Genomic DNA, 22,500 nt, shown 5'->3' with positions numbered 1-22,500 from the left:
ACACACAGGTTAATGTGCAGCACACGTTTCCTAAAAGAGGAAGGCTCTGTGCGGGCAGCCAATGGCGCAGTAGCGCGCTCTTTTGTTTGGAGTATAATGGGCTGCTATTTGTGCTCACAGGTAGCTCAGAATGATAGTTTGCCCTTAAGGAAGGAAACACTTTTCTACACAGCTGCTGAAGCAGACAATATGGAGTCCGCTTTCCACTGCAGTCTGTAGCGCTGAATGAAAATGTGAGACACACACACACACACACACACAATCACAGTCTGAGATGTGTTCACAGCTGCAGAAATAGACACAGCATCAGTGCATCACGTGACGCTTCTGTCTATCCGAGAGGATTTTTATGATGTGATCGCGTCTTTTCAGGTTTTATTGCTAAATTATTTTGGTATCAATAAATAACCAGTGCATGCAAGAGATAGGACCTCTAGCTTAAGAGAAAAAGATGATTTTATTGCTCTCCCTCGCTCTCTGTCTGCCCATTCATGCTATATTTCTTTCTGCATCAGTGGATCTGATGTTTTGACCTTTGAAGGAGGGAGAGAGCGAGAGGAAGATGTGGGACGGCGTGTGTTTTTGATGAATGTCTCGATAGAATGGTTGAAATTGTTGGCGCACATATCAGATGTGTTTAGAGAGGGACTGTGTGTCTGTGTGTGTGTGTGTGTGTGTGTGTGTGTCACTGCAGCACTCTGCATCGCTGGACTTCCGCTCATGGCCTGATGGGGCTCCACTGCACCAGACAGAGACATGAGAGCACTGCTAGGCTTTTAGAGATGGGGAAGAGTGTGGTGGTGGGATACATATGCAAACTTGCATTCTCTTTATCTCTTTTTCTATGCCTTCTTTTTAATGACCTCTGCTTTTTTTATCCTTCATGTATTATGACAAAGGAAAACCAACCTATACTGGTTTGTTGGTCTCCCAGCCTGGTCTGGCTCATCTTTTGGATGGTTTTAACAAGGTTTTGGACACATTTAGTTGGTAAGGTTTGGGAAACCAACTGAAACCAGCTAAGACCAGCTGCTTTAAAGTTATAGTCCACTCAAAAATAATTTTCCAAACTTGTGTGACTGTCTAATTTTTCTGTGGAATTTTAAAGATATGTTGGTAATCAAACAGTCAGTGACCAACACTCTTAAAAATATCTTCTTTTATGAAATTCATACAGGTCTATAACAACATGTATTTTCATTTTAGGGTGTACTATCCATTTAAGCTTTTTATTTCTCGGCATTTTACCATTTTTCCTGAATTCTGCCTTTCCTGTGATATGTTTAGAGGCTTCTTTTCTTTTTCTTTTTCTTTTTCTTTTTTTCATTTTTATGTTTTAAATTAACTAATTCTAACTTTTGACGCTATATTTTGATTGGATGACTTGTGCGCTAATTAACTGTATGTTTGTACAGTATTGTTCAAAATAATAGCAGTACAATGTGACTAACCAGAATAATCAAGGTTTTTAGTATATTTTTTATTGCTACGTGGCAAACAAGTTACCAGTAGGTTCAGTAGATTGTCAGAAAACAAACAAGACCCAGCATTCATGATATGCACGCTCTTAAGGCTGTGCAATTGGGCAATTAGTTGAAAGGGGGGTGTTCAAAAAAATAGCAGTGTCTACCTTTGACTGTACAAACTCAAAACTATTTTGTACAAACATTTTTTTTTTCTGGGATTTAGCAATCCTGTGAATCACTAAACTAATATTTAGTTGTATGACCACAGTTTTTTAAAACTGCTTGACATCTGTGTGGCATGGAGTCAACCAACTTGTGGCACCTCTCAGCTGTTATTCCACTCCATGATTCTTTAACAACATTCCACAATTCATTCACATTTCTTGGTTTTGCTTCAGAAACAGCATTTTTGATATCACCCCACAAGTTCTCAATTGGATTAAGGTCTGGAGATTGGGCTGGCCACTCCATAACATTAATTTTGTTGGTTTGGAACCAAGACTTTGCCCGTTAACTAGTGTGTTTTGGGTCATTGTCTTGTTGAAACAACCATTTCAAGGGCATGTCCTCTTCAGCATAGGGCAACATGACCTCTTCAAGTATTTTAACATATGCAAACTGATCCATGATCCCTGGTATGCGATAAATAGGCCCAACACCATAGTAGGAGAAACATGCCCATATCATGATGCTTGCACCTCCATGCTTCACTGTCTTCACTGTGTACTGTGGCTTGAATTCAGAGTTTGGGGGTCGTCTCACAAACTGCCTGTGGCCCTTGGACCCAAAAAGAACAATTTTACTCTCATCAGTCCACAAAATGTTCCTCCATTTCTCTTTAGGCCAGTTGATGTGTTCTTTGGCAAATTGTAACCTCTTCTGCACATGCCTTTTTTTTAACAGAGGGACTTTGCGGGGGATTCTTGAAAATAGATTAGCTTCACACAGACGTCTTCTAACTGTCACAGTACTTACAGGTAACTCCAGACTGTCTTTGATCATCCTGGAGGTGACCATTGGCTGAGCCTTTGCCATTCTGGTTATTCTTCTATCCATTTTGATGGTTGTCTTCCATTTTCTTCCACGTCTCTCTGGTTTTGCTCTCCATTTTAAGGCATTGGAGATCATTTTAGCTGAACAGCCTATCATTTTTTGCACCTCTTTATAGGTTTTCCCCTCTCTAATCAACTTTTTAATCAAAGTACGCTGTTCTTCTGAACAATGTCTTGAACGACCCATTTTCCTCAGCTTTCAAATGCATGTTCAACAAGTGTTGGCTTCATCCTTAAATAGGGGCCACCTGATTCACACCTGTTTCTTCACAAAATTGATGACCTCAGTGATTGAATGCCACACTGCTATTTTTTTGAACACACCCCTTTCAACTAATTCAACTAATTGCCCAATTGCACAGCCTTAAGAGCGTGCATATCATGAATGCTGGGTCTCATTTGTTTTCTGAGAATCTACTGAACCTACTGGTAACTTGTTTGCCACGTAGCAATAAAAAAATATACGAAAAACCTTGATTATTCTGGTTAGTCACATTGTACTGCTATTATTTTGAACAATACTGTATATATATATATATATATATATATATATATATATATATATATATATATAAGCAACTTGCCAAAGCATGACTGAACATGACTGAACAAAAAAAATGACTGAAAAAAAAAACATTAAAAAAAATAAAATCTAATTCAAAAACAGTATGTCATATAGTTCAACTAAATCCATTACGGCTGTAGCGAATAAAATGAAAATGAAATAAAAAGTTTTGACCACAGAATTGGATTTAAATCTGCTCAGTGTTGCACTGTGATTTTAGTGCATTTGTAGTGCATTATAACCAATCACACATGAGTCTGTTACACTTATGAATGCAATGGCCAATCACTGCACTGCACGCACTTGCTGACTGAATTAAGCTCCACACGAATTCTCTCATCATAAACAACAAATTGCAGATGCACATATGATGTAAGAGATTAATTAATAAAACCGTGTATATCAGCTTTACTGATTATAAGGGGAGTTTTTTGAGCGTTCTTAAACTCATGCTAGACTCAGGTCTATCATAATGTTCTTTGACAATGTTTTTGACAAAGTTTTTTGCTCGCATTCTCTGTATAATTTATCCGCTGCTTGAAAAACTAAAAGGTACAGGTATTAAATTAAAAAAAAAAATGTATTCATTACCTCATCCTTGAACATCTTCCTCAATAGCATCATCAAGCTTCACCTTTGTTATTGTTTTGAAAATGCGACCTCTAGTGGCAAAAACTTTCATATTGTAAGTGATGTTATTTCACGTGCTATTTTTTTATAGTACAGTTTACTGCACAGTTTTCAACTTTAATCTGCATCTGACACTTCCCCTCTATCATTGGTCAGAAACTGATAGCTCCACCCAAACTCACTCCATTGGCTGCCGCTGAGTCATTTTTGTGTATGGGGCTGGTTGTCATGCTCAAATAAACAGAGCAAAAGCAGTGCAAATTCACAATGGTTTTTTTTTTCAACTTGTAAATGTTTCCCTAATAGTTGTCTTTGCATATTAGGCTTCAGGTAAAGATGTTTTTACATGAAAATCACCTGCGAGGCTTCAGGTTTGAAGCTTAGACCAATTATTTCTCATGATAAAATCACTGTAACGCATGACGTCTGGCTTGATTTCATCTTCACATCTCCTGCTTTATCCATTTATTTTGCTTGTGTTCCTCTTTTCCAGCCCCCTTCCCATCTCTCGCTCTCTTTCCATTTTTTTGGCCAAGTACAGAAACGTAAGTCACTCTCCAGTCTTTTAAATTCTCTCTCTCTCTCTCTCTCTCTCTCTCTCGTCCCCTCCCCCTCTCTCTTCTGCTGGTCTCTTCTGATCTCTTCTGTTCTCCCTCCCCCTCTTGCTGCAGTGTTACTGCTAATGTATATTATCGTCACTGCAGTCCTCCACTGCTCACCCCTCTCGTTCTCTCCTTCTTTTACCCTCTCTTTCTCTCTCCCTCTCCTTCAGCTTCCATTTCCTGTTCAGTGCTAACAGCATTTTTACTTCTCAGTGTGTTGTCTTGTTATGCGCAGGTTTTATGTGACATGCGGTCAAACACACACACACACAGGGTAATTATACCTTGTCTCCCTCACCCTGTGTGTCAGGATTTCTCACGCTGCTCAGATGCTCTCTAAACCCTTGCCTATCTGCTCTTTTTCTGGTCGTTTTTCTCCCTATTCTTTGTGACCCCCTCCCTTTGCAAAAAATAGAAATAAATAAATAAATGCTGTAAAACATCACTGCTGCTGAGCTCAGTTCTAGTGCCTGCTTTACAAACACACACACACACACACAGCACAGTAAAATATTAACCATCTCAGTTCTTCTGCACTTCTTTTTTTTATTTTCACTTTTCCATTTTTTATTTAGTCATGCACATTTATATTCCTCAACATTTAATCTATATTTCCTTAATTATTTAGAAAAAGTTCCTAATATTATTAATATTATTCACTAAAACTAAAACGCAAATCACAATGGGAAAACAAGGGTATAGAAACTTTCACTTTAAATCACACAAAGAATTGCAAAGAATTGTCAAGTTACACAATGAATTAAATTTTACATTTTTACATTACAAGAAGGAATAGTTTAAAATAGTGTTTACTTCAAAATCTTTGTTATTTTTACAACTTAAAATCGTTTCTATAATGACAGATTCAGATGAAAATCTGATTTTTTTATTCATATTTTGGAAATACTTTACTGCACCTGATCAATATGTTTTCTCTACCCTTAAATCATTCAACATCATCTTTTCTTTTTGTTTGTTAAGTTTCAGTAACCCTTTCTCCTCTAAGTGCTGCAGTGCTGCTACTGATATCAGCTCAGTTCAAACAAAAACACTTTTTTTACTACCTTCTCAAATGTCCGAATTTTATATCAGCTTTTTACCCTTTTCCTCCATCTGCACATTCACTTATATCACTTTTTTAATTGTTTCCATTCATAATCCCTCTTCTGAGATCATTTAAGTACCACATTATTTCACTTACATGTTCTCTAAGTCACATAATATATGCACCTGAACAGTCTTAAACTCACTATTGTTATAGTGCATTAACCTGAAATCTCTGTGACTGTGCAACAACACCAGATATATTCTGTTTTATGCTTATTACAAGTACAATATTTTGATTTCAGACTATTTTGGATACCATGCAGTTATAAGTGTGTAAACTTTATAACTAGTTAGATAAGAAGTGATTTGTCAAAGATTTCTTTTTCATGTATGTGTGATTTGCCATTTGTTTGTAATTGTGAAATTTACCAGCAATTTCTGAGTAAATATTGTTTCTACACATTTTTTTTTCAGCATAGTGTGCATGACTTCTAATTCTAATAAACTTACCAAAATATCATATTCTAAACTAATATAACCAGCACAACTAGACTAAAAATAGTTTTCCTTTGCAGTCTTTGCATACAGTTTCTTTAAGAAGTGAATAAAGTCTTACCTTCAATATTTCCTCCTTCTTTCTTTACTTTATTTCTATCCTCCGCTGTCTAAATGTAGTTCTGAAAGAGTTGACTAACTTCAAGCTCCCTAAAAAAGAATTAGAATGGACATAAAGGAAAGTGACAGAAAATGGAGGACATTAGTTTCTACCTGGTAAAAACAGGCAAAATGGATAAAAAGAGTGAGGGAAGAGGAATAAAGTTCTTGTGAAATGAAATGAAGAGGGGATCAGCTGAAAGGAGGTGATGCACAGTAGTAGAAAAAGAGAAAAGTAACTGATCCAGAGTCGTTCTCAGTGAATTGTGCTTCCTTAATGCGGAATTGGAGAGCAAGGGATGGTTGGGGAGGGGGGCAGACTGGTCGAGAAGAGGAGGAGAAAGGGTAAGGTGGGGGGGGGGGCCAACAGAGATGGGATAGGATCAGAAAAACAGCAAAATGGAACAAAGTGGACTAATACTTTAAAAGCAACTAAATCAGAAGCATTTCAACCAGGTCTCTTCACTATAATCACACACAGAGAAGAAATGAGCGGATGCACAGTCAGATTTTTACTGCAGCAAAACTGCACTGTTCTCTTCAAACCTCTCTCGCCCTCTCTTTCTCTCTCGCTCTCTCTCTCTTTCCCTCCTCCCCCTCCTGCTCGGTGACGCTGGGCTATAGTGCTGTACTGCTGTGTGTGCATAACAACCTTTCTATCTCTCTCTGTCTCTCTTTCTCTCGCTCCTGTTCCTCTCATGCAATGAAACTGCAGTGAAGCTCTTGACTTATTAGCTGCTTCATTTAAAGAGATAGAGAGATGGAGGGAAAGAGAGACAGATGGAATTTTAATCAGTTGCAATAGTCTCTCGTCCTCAGTTGCTTCAGCCCAAAGGAGATTTGAAACCAATTTGCCTGATTGAGAGATTGACAGATAGTATCTGTATTCGATATGCATGGGCTATTGATGCTGTTACATTTAATTTTATATTAAATGTATGTTAATTTTCATGCATTAACGTTAAAATTACCAGTTAAAATGCTGTTTTGTGATCTTTGATGTGTTTATTCTTTGGTGGCAGTTATATAATGCTCACTTGTATTATGGACTAGTGGCTCTACTTATTGTTTTTCTCTTCTATTAATTGCTTCTGCTTGCATTATTGTCATTACATAAAAGCATCGTCTAGACAAATAAATGTAGATCTCATTGTTTATAACTTGTTTTAAGGGACTATTGACCGTGTGATCCTTTTGTTTATTGTATATCATCTGTGTTCAAAATGATTTCAAAGCCCTTCTTAACACACAAACGCTTCCATAACAGTGATTTGTGATATGCTTTGATCATTTTAGAGATGAGTTGACATGAAATACTCTTGGGAAGTCCTGCAGTGTGAGATGCCACCTATAAAACTATTTTAAACACCCTTGTTTTTGAGTATTGTGCAGTTTGTGTATCCTCATATTAAGTCAGGGACTGCATGAAATGAAATATTTGAAGGGAAAAGGTGATTAAATAGAGGATAGTTACCGTACATGACCTTCACTTTTAAAAATGAAGCTTCTTTACTGTTTATTTTACATCATCCAAGATTCTTTATAGTGAAAGAAGGGCTATTTAGACGGTTAAAATGTTATTCACATTAACTGTTGAAGGTTCTTTAGGGCGACCTTAAATGGTCATTGCTGCAAAAACCTCTACTATGAAGATTTATCTTTAAGATTGTATGACATATGTCCATTTAAATTCTTTATGCTGATGTCATAAAGGTCCGCGCACACGTCATGCGTCAATCACCAGAACACATGCCAAAAACACACAAGGTCACATGGCAAGCTTTTTAATGTCACTGCAGTATTTTTGGCATATCAATAGCGGGACCCCCGTATGATGTGCAAGATCCCTCCATTTTTACCTTTACTAAACATCTCCCCTCTTTTTCTCCCCCCTCCCTCCTGTCCCCCCGCAGACCGCTCCTCTCTCCTCCCCTCTACGTTTTTTCTCCTCCTCTCCCTCCCCAATGCTCAGTTCGGTGTGTGTCTCCTCATACAAAGGGCGCAAGGGTGGGAACAAGTCGTCCAACAAAGCATGTTACAGCGCCGACATGACTTGCCCGTCGGAAAGCGAGAAAATCGTCATCAACTGCGGCGGCGTGAGGCACGAGACGTACCGGAGCACCCTGAAGACGCTGCCCGGGACGCGTCTGTCGTGGCTCACTGAGCCGGACGCCTTCAGGAACTTCGACTATGACCCAAAGTCTGACGAGTTCTTCTTCGACCGGCACCCGTCTGTCTTCTCGTTTATCCTCAACTACTACCGGACGGGCAAGTTGCACTGCCCCAACGACGTGTGCGGTCCGCTGTTCGAGGAGGAGCTCGCCTTCTGGGGCATCGACGAGACCGACGTGGAGGCGTGCTGCTGGATGAACTACCGGCAGCACCGGGACGCGGAGGAGGCGCTGGACAGCTTCGAGACGCCCGAGCCGGAGGTGCCGGAGGACGACCCGGCGCTCGCGGGGGACGGAGACCTGAAGAGGCTCTGCCTGCAGGAGGACGCCAGGAAATTGGGCTGGTGGCGCGTGTGGCGACCGCGGATCTGGGCGCTCTTCGAGGATCCCTATTCGTCCAAATACGCGCGGGTGAGTGTTCAGCACCTCTTTACGCGTGGACAGCTCCTCGGTGTAGCGCTCTGGTAACTTACTTTAAATGTTGTTGAAACCTGATTTGAGACCCCTATCCTTCAAAGCAGTGTATTGCATGGACTAGTTTGGCTGATAACAGAAAGGTTTTATGTTCAAACCCCAGATTCCCTTGAGTTTGAGCGTCCGGATTTAGAAAATATAGGCACTTTTTCGAACGGACAAATCCAGAGTATTAGTATACTTATGATAACGCACTGAATTATCAGGCAAACAGGGAACCTTCTCTTCCAAGTTTGCTCAAGTTATGAACGTACGTTTACTGGTCTTGATTTACATTCCCAAAACGTTGGCCAAAAAAATAAAAATAAAAAAAAAATAAGAAGAAGAATAATATATATATATATATATATATATATATATATATATATATATATATACAAATATATTATTTATAAATATATATGTATATATATATATACAAATATATATATTAAATATATATATTATTTATAAAATAAATAATAATATATTATTTATAAAATATATATATATATATATATATATATATATATATATATATATTCAATGAATAGTATTTGGATGTTCATCTAATGTTTTTTGTTTTTTTTTACATTACTACTTACTCCAAACGTTCGAAAAATATTCAAAAGTAACATTCCTGTATTGTTTGCAATATGCTAAAATGGAATGTTAATGTTTGCATAAAAAAGGGGGAAAACATTAAATTATCACAATTTAAACATTCAGAAACATGTTTTCATAATGTGAACATTATCAAAACAGAACATAATTTTGTTATCTAAGTTAACATAAGGTGAAGAAGCCTCTCAGTAAAATATTGAGTTGGAATCTTAAAGGTTTTGGGTTTAAATCCCAGACTGTCCCTTGTTTTTTGCCCCACTAATTTAAAAAACATAGACACTTTTCCCAAATTGATAAATCTGTATATACCTGTGTTAACCCACTGAACTCACATAGTTTCCCAGCTACCATGTAATGTTCTTATGGTCTGGTAAGGTTCTTTCAAAGTTATTAACAAACTTTATTTCAGGAACGTTAACAGAACGTTCTTTAAAAGTTATATGGTTTTTAATGACATTCCCAAAACATTAGCACAAAAATGTTTGCATCATTCAAGAAATTTTTTTTTCTGAAACATTTTATTTAGATGTTCATCAATTATTTTATTTTTTTACATATTCAGAAGTAACATTGCCATAATGTTAGCATAATAATCAAACGTAACATTCTCTTAATGCAAAAAAAAATAACTTAAAAAAGTTTTATATTTCATAACAATTTTATACATAAATAATGTCTTGTTTGGAAAGGTTGAAACTGAAAGATTATAGGCGCAAACGCCGCAAGCATTTACATTTTGTCTTTGAATAAGACATCCTCAGGTAATTAGTGTACTGTAAGTAGCTTTAGATGAAGGTATCAACTAATGAGCAAATCTGAGCGCTCTTATTCCTTCACAAATTGTGCTGAAAACTGAGTTATTCAGTTAACTCAATTTGCTGCTAGTTTGTGGGATGCACGATAAAAGTTAGTTTGTTAAATAAGTAAGATTGTTTTTATGCACTGTTCCTCAGAATATGCATTGGTGAGTGTGAGTAACTTCATAGTTTAATCTACTGTGTACAGCCTAGTGATTAATATCCGGGTTGGTAATTGAAAGTTTGTAGGCTCAGATACCACGAGCGTTCGACCATCATTGTGCCCTTGAGCAAAGATGTGTCATTTAATAGCTGTACAGTAAGTGGCTTTGGATAAAAGCATCAGATGAATGACTAATGAGTAAGTAACTGTGTTTGGGTGTAGATGAAGATCTGTGTAATAATTGAAAAGTTGTGAGAATGTGAGCTGTCCTTGATCAAGATGTTTAACCTGAGGTTGCTGGTCACTTTAGATGAGTAATTAGTGCAGTAATGTGTGTTTTCCGTTCATCCTTCATCCTCAGACTGTTGCAGCAAGTGGATAAAGTTGCATGATTTCAGTAGTTGACCCAGTTCAAGCTGGTTAAATGAGCTTTGAAGGATGCAGTTATCAGCCTGTCAAAATGAAATAAGCACTGCCAGTGGATATTCCCCCGGAATCACACACTGCACCACCATCAAACAAACATCAGCCTCATATTTATGCGCGTAATTGCATGTTATCATGCGCCATTACGCACGAGCCCCCTCTTAGATCCATTTGCACGCTCTTTGTTTCAGCTGTTTTAAAGTGTTGCACCTTACAGTAGCAACCACAAAACCATTACTGCATTTATAGCCCATAAACCCGCTGCTCTTATGAATCTTTAATGCTCCCGATGCCCAACGCAGCAAACCCAGACGCTTGTTTCTTAATCGCATCCTTGGTAATTTTCATTTAAATGCAGACTTGTGGGTTTTTTTTAGTTAATAATGGATGCTTTCGTTCAGTCTTATGCGATTATAAGCGCTGATACGGGAGCTGCTGCAGAGACAGGGTGCATTTGATTGATATTACACAAATATGATAGACTATAACTCATATTTTTGCCCTGAGACATGGTCAAATATTAGAAAACAAATGCCTTGGTGTGTTCATACACTGTGTGGATTTATCAGATCCTGCTGAGGAAGTGACTTGAGTTTGTGTTACAGGATTTTTTTTTTTTTTTTTTGTATATATATAGAATATCTATGTCCATTTATTTACGTTAAGTTGGTTTATCAGCATATTTGCTGATTATTGCCTGCTGTAGATTGTCTTTCATGTATTTTAGATGAAATTGAGATGCATTGCTGTCTAATTTAACATCTTATGTCATAGAGGAGCTATATGAAACCAGATATAATGACCTTACTGTGGGAAATTTCTAGGAAAGAGCTTTAAAGCAATGTCTGCGTTTACATAGATGAGACACATGCACAATGGCTGTCTGCTGTGTGTTTGTGCACCTGCAGATGGATCTAGACATGGCTTATACCTGGGGAATGCATCTCTATTGTCCAAATGTCATTAGCAGGTCAATATTTGCCACAGTTCATTCACTGTGTTGTCAGCCAGGGTTTACTATATAGTTGTTGCTGTGTGCATGCAAGCATTAACATGCATGTACACATATAGTAAATGCAATCATTTAGTGGTCAAACAGTGAGGGTTTTTTATGTCCAGTGCGGAGAGAGCAGGGTGACTAATATATACTGTATGACATGCACCTGAATTATAAGATGATCAATTTAAATTACTCATATTGGGCTATATTCATGAGAGTAAGGACAGTCAATTTCGGAGTAATTTTTCTTTTTTCAATAAATTAATACTTTTGTTCATCAAGGATGCATTAAATTGATAAAACATTTCTGATGTTACAAAATCTTCTTTTTCAAATATAGCTGCTGTTCTTTTTAATGTTCTATTAATCAAAGAACCCTGAAAATCATGTATTACAGTTTAAAAAATATAAAGCTGTTTTCAACATTGATAATTATAAGAAATATTTCTTAAGCAGTAAATCAGCATATCAGAATGATTTCTGAAGGAGACACTGAAGACTGGAGTAATGATGCTGTAAATGCAGCTTTGATCACAAGAAAAAATTACATTTTACAATGTAATCAAATAGAAAACATTTATTTTAAATTGCACTAATATTACACAATATTACTATTTTTTGTGTATTTTTGATCAAATAAATGCAGCCTTGGTAAGCAGAAAATACTTTTTTCAGCAACTAATAATTTTTTTCAAAAACGACTTTTATACAATATACAGTGTAAATTTTCTGAATTTCAGTGCAACAATTTATGTTACAGTTTTATGACTATTGTACGATATATATATATTTTTAATTCATATATTCAAATTTTTGACATTTAGAGATTTCTTTTATTGACACAAACAATTTTACTCTTAACTCATGTTTTCAAAAACAATGATAATTAATTCAGAATATTGTTTATGAACAGAGTTCCATTGAATTGAATTCACTCAATATTTACTCAAAAATCTGAAAACAATCTAACCGCTAAAATATTTGCCAACTTATTTTCCGTTTAGTGACAGTAAATAAGATACTGAGTTTAAATAAACACTATTTTACTCTTTTTCAACCTTATTCAAAAAAAAAAAACATTTCTTAGTTAACAAAAATCACTGATAAATAAATTCCTGCTCATGTTATGCTGTCTTAATTTAATTAAATGCACCAATTTACATAACGATTTTGCCTGTGATTTATTCTGCTTGTGTTTCACGAGTAATGCTTATTTATTTGACTGTATCTATGCGAAATTCTCTAAAAAAAAAGATATGTGACCATAAACATAATGCTCCACCAAGTCCAAACCCAGTATCTCAGAAAGCATTCAGCAGTGTTACTGTGCTGCATTTCTCTCCGGTCATGCATTAGCACACGACAGCGCTCCGTAACCTACAGTAACACTTCACTGATCCCAAATCTAGCAGGACTAGACAAGACAAAGAGGCACGCTTGTAAAAATAAAAAAAAATGTTTAAAAAAACGACGCGCAGAGGTGAATGGAAGGAAATTACTGGTGTGATTTAAAGTCGCTCCCTATAGATTCGTGGCTTGGGTGAAGTGTGAAACATTTATGAGCCGAGCGAAAATCTGCATGTTATTCACAACTACAGCAGTCCAACACACGTGAAGCTTGAACACACACTCGCGCGCAACACTGCTGAAATACTGCTCTCCAGCAGCCCGAGCTGTGCACTAGAGCTGGAGATGAGCGAGAGAGGGTCAGATGTGAGGAATAGGAGGCAAAACAAGTGAGCTGGAGGAAGCAGAGCTGGGAGAGATTGAAGGTGATGCACGTTTGAGAGGGGGAGAGGAATGCCTTATGGATTCATTTTAACATCTTCAATTATAACTAAAGGCACCGGATGCCCTTCTCCCCCACTTCTGTGGATTATTGTTTGATCGTTTATCGATCACTTAAGTCTTTGTCTCTCTGAAGGCATCTGATCAGCGCACACACACACACACACACATTCAGCTGACTGCACTGTAATACTGTTCAGTAACATGACTCTTCTGAAGGTTATTGAGAAAGAATCCTCTAATGTATGCATCATTAAATAACCACATAGAAATCAATACTAATTTCGTAAACATTTACATTGATGCTTAAGAGTAATTCAGTCATTTTCTTTTCTTTTTTTTTTCTTTTTTCTTTTTTTTTCTTTAAGGATTTCATTTTATTGATAGCTGTGGAAGCCCTTTTCTGTCACAGGATAAAAATAAAAATAAAAAGTTTAAAAGGGCTAATTGTGACTTTTCATCTTTTTAAAAAAACAATTAAAAAAGGTTTAAAAAGGCTAATTGTGACTTTTCATATATTATTATATATATATGTATATATATATATATATATATATATATATATATATATATATATATATATATATATATATATATATAATTTTTTTTTTTTTTTTTTTTTTTTTTTGCTTTGTGTTATTGAAAGCACAGTTTATTGGTTACATTAACTGAGCCCAAAAAGTTTTGGACACTTAAAGCAACAGTTCACCTTTATATAATTTCAAGCCTGTATGAGTTCCTTTCTTATGCAGAGCAAATCATATTTTGGAAATTGTCAGTTGAATCCAATGTTATTTGATTTTCTTGGTGTTTGTGAATGCCACTGCATTAGATAAAGCACCAGTGGATGAAGGAAACTGGCTTTAGTAAGGAAGAAAATCTTGTGCTGCAGATGCCATTTGCTCTGTTATTTTTATTTTCTAATTATCTAACCGATATTCAGACGTTTTAACTGGCTTAAATGTCCAAATGTAATTTATAGCGGGAGTACTGGTTGTTTCTAAGAGCGACATGAATACAGATCTCAGGCAGCGTGTGTGAAAAGGTACAAACAAAATCACGTGATACTTGTGGCTTGATTTCAAGTGACATATTGCTTGGGAAGAAGCAGAGATTTGGAAAAGTCTTACTGAGCACCTGCTTGGAATCTGTCTTCCATATACAGGAGACATTTCTGGCTCAATTACAAACACACTGTGTAATCATCTAACATGTTATAGATATATAGATTACATATAGATTTATTCTATAAAGTATTTATTAGTATTTTGAATGGGCTTTTATTTGTGTTTTCAGTTTTTCATGTGCTTTTTATGTTCTTTTGTCATTTTGTCAGTTTTGGCTTTCTTTTTTTTTTTACACACACTGGACATACAGTAAGGAAATTCAGAAAATAAAGTCTAAAATGCTTTCAAATTTTGCTATAAAAACACCTCTGATATTACTCTAATTAAATTTCAGTCATAATTGATCTGAAAAGAATTAAGCTTGAAATACAAAAACAAAATAAGTTTATATTGATAAATAAAAAAGTTTAAATTGTATTTCAAATTTTTGTTTTAAGTTTTAAAAAAGTTTTTTTTTGCTTTGTTTACATTAAAAATGTTGTATTACTTCCACTTCAGTTATTTTAATTTTAGTTTGCGTTTTAATTAATATGCTTTTGTCAGCAAATTTTAGTTTTTTATTCATATTTTATATTTATATAGGTTTTTTTATAAATAAAATATTTTTTTTTATATTTATTTATTTATTTTTTAGTGCCTCAACCTCAACTTATTTCAGCTTTATTTCAAGGCTTTATATTGTAAAAGAAAAATAAAGCAAAAGACAATAATAAGAGTTAGAATTCTCATGTGATTTCATCAGAACTGCATTATGACATCATTAGATGATGTGTTCTTTCTGGTTATGACATCAGAATCAACTGTCAATCCGTTTCAAAGTGTTCTGATTCAGCGTTACAGGGAAATACTTATCTGATAAGATTTGTGCATGTTAAGATGTAAGTATGAACTTATTTAAAGAAATATCTTGATTTAACTTGCATTATACTGTCCTTTTGATTCTGGTTACACTCCTGCATAATGTCTGCAGGTGCATGTATGTTTGATTGTGTCTTCGGCTCACGTCTAGAGCAGGCTCACATCTATAACTAGTGTTTGGCTTTGAGTCTGCTTCCATCAACAGTTCGCCGGTCGCACGGTCTCTGAACACCTCCTCCCGCCGGGCGAACGAGCCAGTCAACGGGGTGCAGGAGTCCCATGCATAGCCGTCCTGTTAAACAAACTGCTTTGGGCAGCTTTTCATGACATTGGCACTTTAGTCCGGGACACTGTGTTTTGCCTAGAGAATTAAGGGACATCTGAGCTAACACAAACACTGCCTCCTGCATACTCAGTATACACATAAGGATACTTATTCACAGCAGGAATAATGAATTCTGATGATTTCTGCATAGCTTAAATTAGTTTTTATTGTAATTTTTGCACTTCAGCTTTAACATATTTCAATTTGTTGCCAAGACAACATTTCTAATTTTAAATATTTTTTTGAAATATTTCATCTAATATTATTTTATAGTTTGTGTTATTGTAGATTGATATTATTTACAGTTTAAAATGCCTTGAGATTTGGCTATAAAAACACATTTGACCACTGTTAATGAAATTTAATCATAACTGAGTTGAATAGAATTAAGCTTAAAGTACATAAACATTAACATTTTTGAATGAAATAGATATATATAGATAGTTGTATTATTTTTTAAAAATATTGTTTTAAATTGAATGTTTTTAGATATTTCTGTATAGCCTCTGTATAATTGATTTATTAATATCCATCTTAATTAGTAATTTTAGTATTTCAACTTATTTATTTTAGTTAGTTTCAAAGACGACCTGTTTCTGAGTTTGTTAGTTGGACAATCTCATAAATATACATCAGTGCTTCACTCCCTGTTAAATCTGTCATGGCCCTTCAAAAACCAAATGCCATAACAGTGAAACACTTACACAGAGAAAAGTGACTTCAAAGTTCATTTTGATTGATTTGATGTCAATTTTCACACTCCATTTTCTCCGAATCTCTGTATAGTGGAGCCAGACTCAACAGTCACAGGACAGATCATAGTCTAAAAGACCCATTTCTAGTCATAACTCCATTAGGACAAAATGCATAGATTTTCAGAGCAGTGCGTCTCCAAGAGACAAAGAGATGTCTTCCTGTGTTTCAGACCATCACAGCTTGAATGAATGATTGAGGCATGAGGTAATGACCCCACACACATCGGACAGAAGTGCCCATGTGTTTGATGAGGGTTTATGTTGACCGTGTTCTGCTGAAGGTGCCATGCATGAACAAACCTGGTCATCTGCAAGAATTTTAGTTAAACTAGCTGCAGAATTTGAATGTAGAGAAGTAGAATTAAGATTAATTGACTGTGAAGAAAATACATTTTCAAAAAATTTTGAATTGAAAGTGCCTTGTTTGAGAAGTTTGACAAGAATGTTCTAAAGCCTTGCAGATTTAAAGTTTGAAGATTTAATTAAAAAGTCCTTTGTTCTTGCTAATTAAACACAAGCAGTGATTCAGTGTCACATGATCCTCCAGAAATCCTTCTGATATGCTGCTTAAGAAACATCATGTGACACTGGAGACGGGAGGAATGATGCTGCAAATTCAGCTTTGCATCACAGGAATAAATTACATTTTACAAAATATTCAAAAATAAATTAGATATTTTAAATTGCAATAATATTTTGCAATATGACCGTTTTTACTGTATTTTTTGAGGAAATAAATGCAGCCTTGGTGAGTCTTCTTTTAAAAAATTAAAAAGCATAATTTTTTTCCAGATCTTTGACTGTTAGTGTATTGGAGAATTGCTCACATGTGATAGACTGTGATTGGTGCCAGAGCTTTGAAAGATTCGACAGGAAGTGATTCGGTTTTCTCTGACACTGGTGTGTGTGTGTGTGTTTGTGTGTGTGTGTGTGTGTGTGTATGTGTCGATCTCTTCAGTTTCATGTCGGTTTCACAGGGAGCCTGAGCTCGGACCTGCTGGGTAATTTTATCTCTGTGATAATTGGAACTTCCTGTGGCGATGAGATCATATCCTGCTGAGGCACATCAGAGCAGCAGCATCACAGTCTGACTCACATACAGACGTTCTGTCCTTAATGTTATGGGGAATATTGGGAATGTCTAACAGGATTTCCTGTTTTTCATATGGATTGGATGCGGGAGGTTTGTCCTTGGCATCTTTGTTTCCGATAAACCAATAAACATTGTCAAACTATTAAATGACCATGATTTAATGTTCACTAATGCTTTCTAATTATTGACAGCAGTAATTCCATCAATCTCAGAGGAGCTGTTTTATTCCCAGCCTTATTAGTTGGTCATAAATATTTTAACCTAATAATCCTGCATGTACCACAGTAATTACTGCTTTAATGCTACTTTTTAAATACTTTTTTATTCAGCAAGGATGCATTAAACGCATCAACAGATGACAATAAAGACATCAATTATCTTGCAATTGGGGGTGGGGGGTGGGGGTGGACTGCTTTCAACATTGATAGTAAAAAATGTTTGATGAGCAGCAAATCATCACACTTTCAGAATGATTTCTGAAATATGTGACACTAAAGACTGGAGGAATGATGCTGAAAATTCAGTTGCGCATCACAGGAATAAATTACATTATACATTATATTCACATAGAAAATAATATTTTAAATTGTAAAAATATTTAACTGTTTTTACTGTATTGTTAACAAATAAATACAGATTTTTTTAGACTAAGTGGTTTGTAAAAAAAAAAAAAAATTGGTGCTTATTATGTTGCCTTTTAACAGGCTAAAAAAGCTTTTGTGAGATATTCTGTGGTTGCTAAAATACACACTGTCTGTTTGATCATCACTCGTTTAACAACCCAAATCTTTAGTTTTGACATCATTTGTCTTCTCTTTGCCCTCTTGTCATTTTTGGTTTGTAATTTATGTATTTTTATATATTTTTGCTGACTCAAGAGAATTGTCCCAATGTGTCCGTGTCTGGGAGACAAGACAAGGGCAACAACAAACACAAACACACACACACACACACACACACACACACATACCTACTTAACCACAATGTGAGGACGTATGACTGGAAACCCTACCTTTAGGGACACCCCTTTCTGAAGGGTCTAGAGGCTAAAGAAAGATATGACTGCACTTCTGGAGAAGCTGTCATCACAAATATCACTTGATTTTATCAATAAAAGCCTTCCTTAAAGACCTGACATTTTACCTTCAGTTTAGGGACATTATTTTATATGTCGCTTTTGGGGACAATAAACACAACTCTGATCAAGTCATACTTTAAGGACCATGGTGATACACAAACTCTGGTTAAGGTATACTTTCAGGACATTGTTGAGATGCTATATATTATTTATCCTAAGAAGTCAGAAGTAGAATATTACAATTCAAAGTTCCAATACTGGACAGTGAAATCAAGCTAGTGCAAAGATACAGGTGTGAGAGAGTAAACTGGGTTTTTTCTTTTCAGCAAGATCACTGTAAATGGGTAGCCTACATGTTTTGTCTGGTTTGTAGCTTGAGATCAAGTGCCTTTGGCTGCTCAGTTGGGGAATGACAATTAACATTCAGAAATATTATTGACTTGACTGATTGACTATCAGAAGCAAAAGATGAACAGAATTGAGCTGAATAATAACACTATTGTCTTTAATTTCAACTGCAAAACAGCTCTACATTAGTCATTTCATAATTGTTGACATTTGCAAGTTATTTTATGTGTGTGAAGCTCCTTTGAAACCATCTGTATTGTATCATGCGCTATAGAAATAAAACAGACTTCACTTCATGGCAGAGAACCTTTCACTGACCGAATCTGCATCCCTCTAGTTAATTTAGCATCGACTGTAAACTAATCATTATCACAAAAACATCTTAAGGAGTTTTCCTCGCCAGAGTCATCTTTGGCTACACACTGGGGTTTTAAGACATTAGGCATGTTCTTCTGTAAACTGTAGTAATTGTCAAAAAAACTCTATACAAATAAAAATAGTGATACACACTCCGATTAAATGACTCTTTGGGGACTCGAGTGACACACACACATTCCGATTAAATGACCCTTTGGGGACTCTAGTGACACACACACACTCCGATTAAATGACCCTTTGGGGACTCTAGTGACACACACACTCCGATTAAATGACCCTTTGGGGACTCTAGTGACACACACACACTCCGATTAAATGACCCTTTGGGGACTCGAGTGACACACACACACTCCGATTAAATGACCCTTTGGGGACTCGAGTGACACACACACTCCAATTGAACGACTCATTGGGGACTCAGGTGACACACACTCCGATTAAATTACCCTTTGGGGACTCTAGTGACACACACACTCCAATTAAATGACTCTTTGGGGACTCGAGTGACACACACACTCCGACTAAATGACTCTTTGGGGACTCGAGTGACACACACACTCCGATTAAATGACCCTTTGGGGACTCGAGTGACACACACACTCCAATTGAACGACTCATTGGGGACTCAGGTGACACACACTCCGATTAAATGACCCTTTGGGGACTTTAGTGACACACACACTCCAATTAAATGACTCTTTGGGGACTCGAGTGACACACACACTCCGACTAAATGACTCTTTGGGGACTCGAGTGACACACACACTCCGATTAAATGACTCTTTGGGGACTCGAGTGACACACACACTCCGATTAAATGACTCTTTGGGGACTCTGATTAAATGACTCTTTAATATTAACAGTCTTGGACACATTGTGTTGAAAGTGCACATTGCAGTTAATGACAGAACTTCAAAAAAGTTTTTTTTTTAAAGAACAACAATGAAAAATCAATTAACTTGGAGGTTGGAATGATTCTCAGTGCCCAACTATTCTCTGTACTTCCTCCATCCACCCTTCTTCAAAATCGCTCTACTTCCTCCTTTACTTCCTCCCTCTTTAACTCTACTCCTCCCTCTTTTTACCCTCTTTACTCCTCCCTCTCTATCCTCTTGAACTCTACTCCTCCCTCTTTTTACCCTCTTTACTCCTCCCTCTCTATCCTCTTGAACTCTACTCCTCCCTCTTTTTACCCTCTTTACTCCTCCCTCTCTATCCTCTTGAACTCTACTCCTCCCTCTTTTTACCCTCTTTACTCCTCCCTCTCTATCCTCTTTAACTCTACTCCTCCCTCTTTCTACCCTCTTTACTCCTCCCTCTCTATCCTCTTTAACTCTACTCCTCCCTCTTTTTACCCTCTTTACTCCTCCCTCTCTATCCTCTTTAACTCTACTCCTCACTCTTTTTACCCGCTTTACTCCTCCCTCTTTTCATCCTCTTTAACTCTACTCCTCCCTCTTTTTACCCTCTTTACTCCTCCCTCTTTTCATCCTCTTTAACTCTACTCCTCCCTCTTTTTACCCTCTTTACTCCTCCCTCTTTTCATCCTCTTTACATTTACTGCCTCTATTCCTCCCTTATATTAGCTGTGCTGGACATGGGCTGTGGCTGGATGTAACTGATTGGTGAGAGTTGCCGTGTGCAGATGAGAGAAGCTGAAAACTGAGATGTGATGTCAGACACTTTCTGCTTCCTGTAGTGATGCTCAGGCTAAGTTTGCATACTTTACCACAGCTGAAGTGGAATAAACGCATTATTTTCCAAATACAGATATTTCAGAGACATTTTCATTCAATACATGCACTACTGTTTGTACAAGAATAAAGTTCAAAATAAGCCTAAATACCAGTGAAGTGGGGTCTACATTGTTTTATTTTGATAAACATTTATCGCAACTACGTGAAAAGAGCTTTTACTGTTATAAAGAACAGATGTGATCCTTAGTGGAACTGAAGGTGTGAAAAGAGACATGAAACACACGTGATCGTTGTCAAGCGGTGTACCCTGCCAATCGTGGATTAGCTGTGTCATCATCAGAGCTCGTGAGTCGCTCTAGAGAATCTGCTCTGGCTGAGTCCTCCTGCTCTCCTCTCCTCCCTCTTTACATCCCCTTTACATGCTCCCCTCCCTCTTTACATGCTCTCCTCCCTCTTTACGTCCCCTTTACATGCTCTCCTCCCTCTTTACGTCCCCTTTACATGCTCTCCTCCCTCTTTACATCCCCTTTACATGCTCCCCTCCCTCTTTACATTCTCTCCTCCCTCTTTACGTCCCCTTTACATGCTCTCCTCCCTCTTTACGTCCCCTTTACATGCTCTCCTCCCTCTTTACGTCCCCTTTACACTCTCCCCTCCCTCTTTACGTCCCCTTTACACTCTCCCCTCCCTCTTTACGTCCCCTTTACATGCTCCCCTACTTTACATCCTTTACGTTCCCTTTACATTCTCTCCTTCCTCTTTACGTCCCCGTTACATTCTCTCCTCCCACTTTACGTCCCCTTTACATTCTCTCCTCCCTCTTTACGTACCCTTTACATGCTCTCCTCCCTCTTTACGTCCCCTTTACATTCTCCCCTCCCTCTTTACGTCCCCTTCACATGCTCTCCTACTTTACGTCCCCTTTACATTCTCTCCTCCCTCTTTACGTCCCCTTTACATGCTCTCCTCCCTCTTTACGTCCCCTTGACATGCTCTCCTCCCTCTTTACGTCCCCTTGACATGCTCTCCTCCCTCTTTACGTCCCCTTGACATGCTCTCCTCCCTCTTTACGTCCCCTTTACATTCTCTCCTCCCTCTTTACGTCCCCTTTACATGCTCTCCTCCCTCTTTACGTCCCCGTTACATTCTCTCCTCCCACTTTACGTCCCCTTTACATTCTCTCCTCCCTCTTTACGTCCCCTTTACATTCTCTCCTCCCACTTTACGTACCCTTTACATGCTCTCCTCCCTCTTTACATGCTCTCCTCCCTCTTTACGTCCCCTTTACATTCTCTCCTCCCTCTTTACGTCCCCTTCACATGCTCTCCTCCCTCTTTACGTCCCCTTTACATTCTCTCCTCCCTCTTTACGTCCCCTTTACATGCTCTCCTCCCTCTTTACGT

General features: G+C 37.2%; 1 protein-coding gene across 8 annotated transcripts in view; it reads left to right on the top strand.

Moving 5' to 3' along the window:
- The window catches only part of LOC113042101 (potassium voltage-gated channel subfamily C member 1-like), a 90,626-nt gene that overhangs the window by 6,240 nt on the left and 61,886 nt on the right, over positions 1-22,500 (top strand). For 2 of the 8 annotated variants that reach the window (XM_026200685.1, XM_026200684.1), the window contains exon 2: positions 7,930-8,598. In XM_026200685.1, coding sequence (XP_026056470.1) covers positions 7,981-8,598 — 618 coding nt within the window. In that variant the 5' untranslated portion in view covers positions 7,930-7,980. Of the gene's footprint in view, positions 1-211; positions 234-3,713; positions 4,259-7,929; positions 8,599-22,500 lie in introns of those variants that run through there. The other 6 variants (XM_026200686.1, XM_026200687.1, XM_026200680.1 and 3 more) reach the window with 6 other exon arrangements.

The sequence above is a fragment of the Carassius auratus genome, chromosome 24, assembly GCF_003368295.1.
Source record: "Carassius auratus strain Wakin chromosome 24, ASM336829v1, whole genome shotgun sequence".
Taxonomy (NCBI): Eukaryota; Metazoa; Chordata; class Actinopteri; order Cypriniformes; family Cyprinidae; genus Carassius; species Carassius auratus.
The sequence above is the reverse complement of the archived record's forward strand: the minus strand, read 5'-3'. Positions and strand labels throughout refer to the sequence as shown.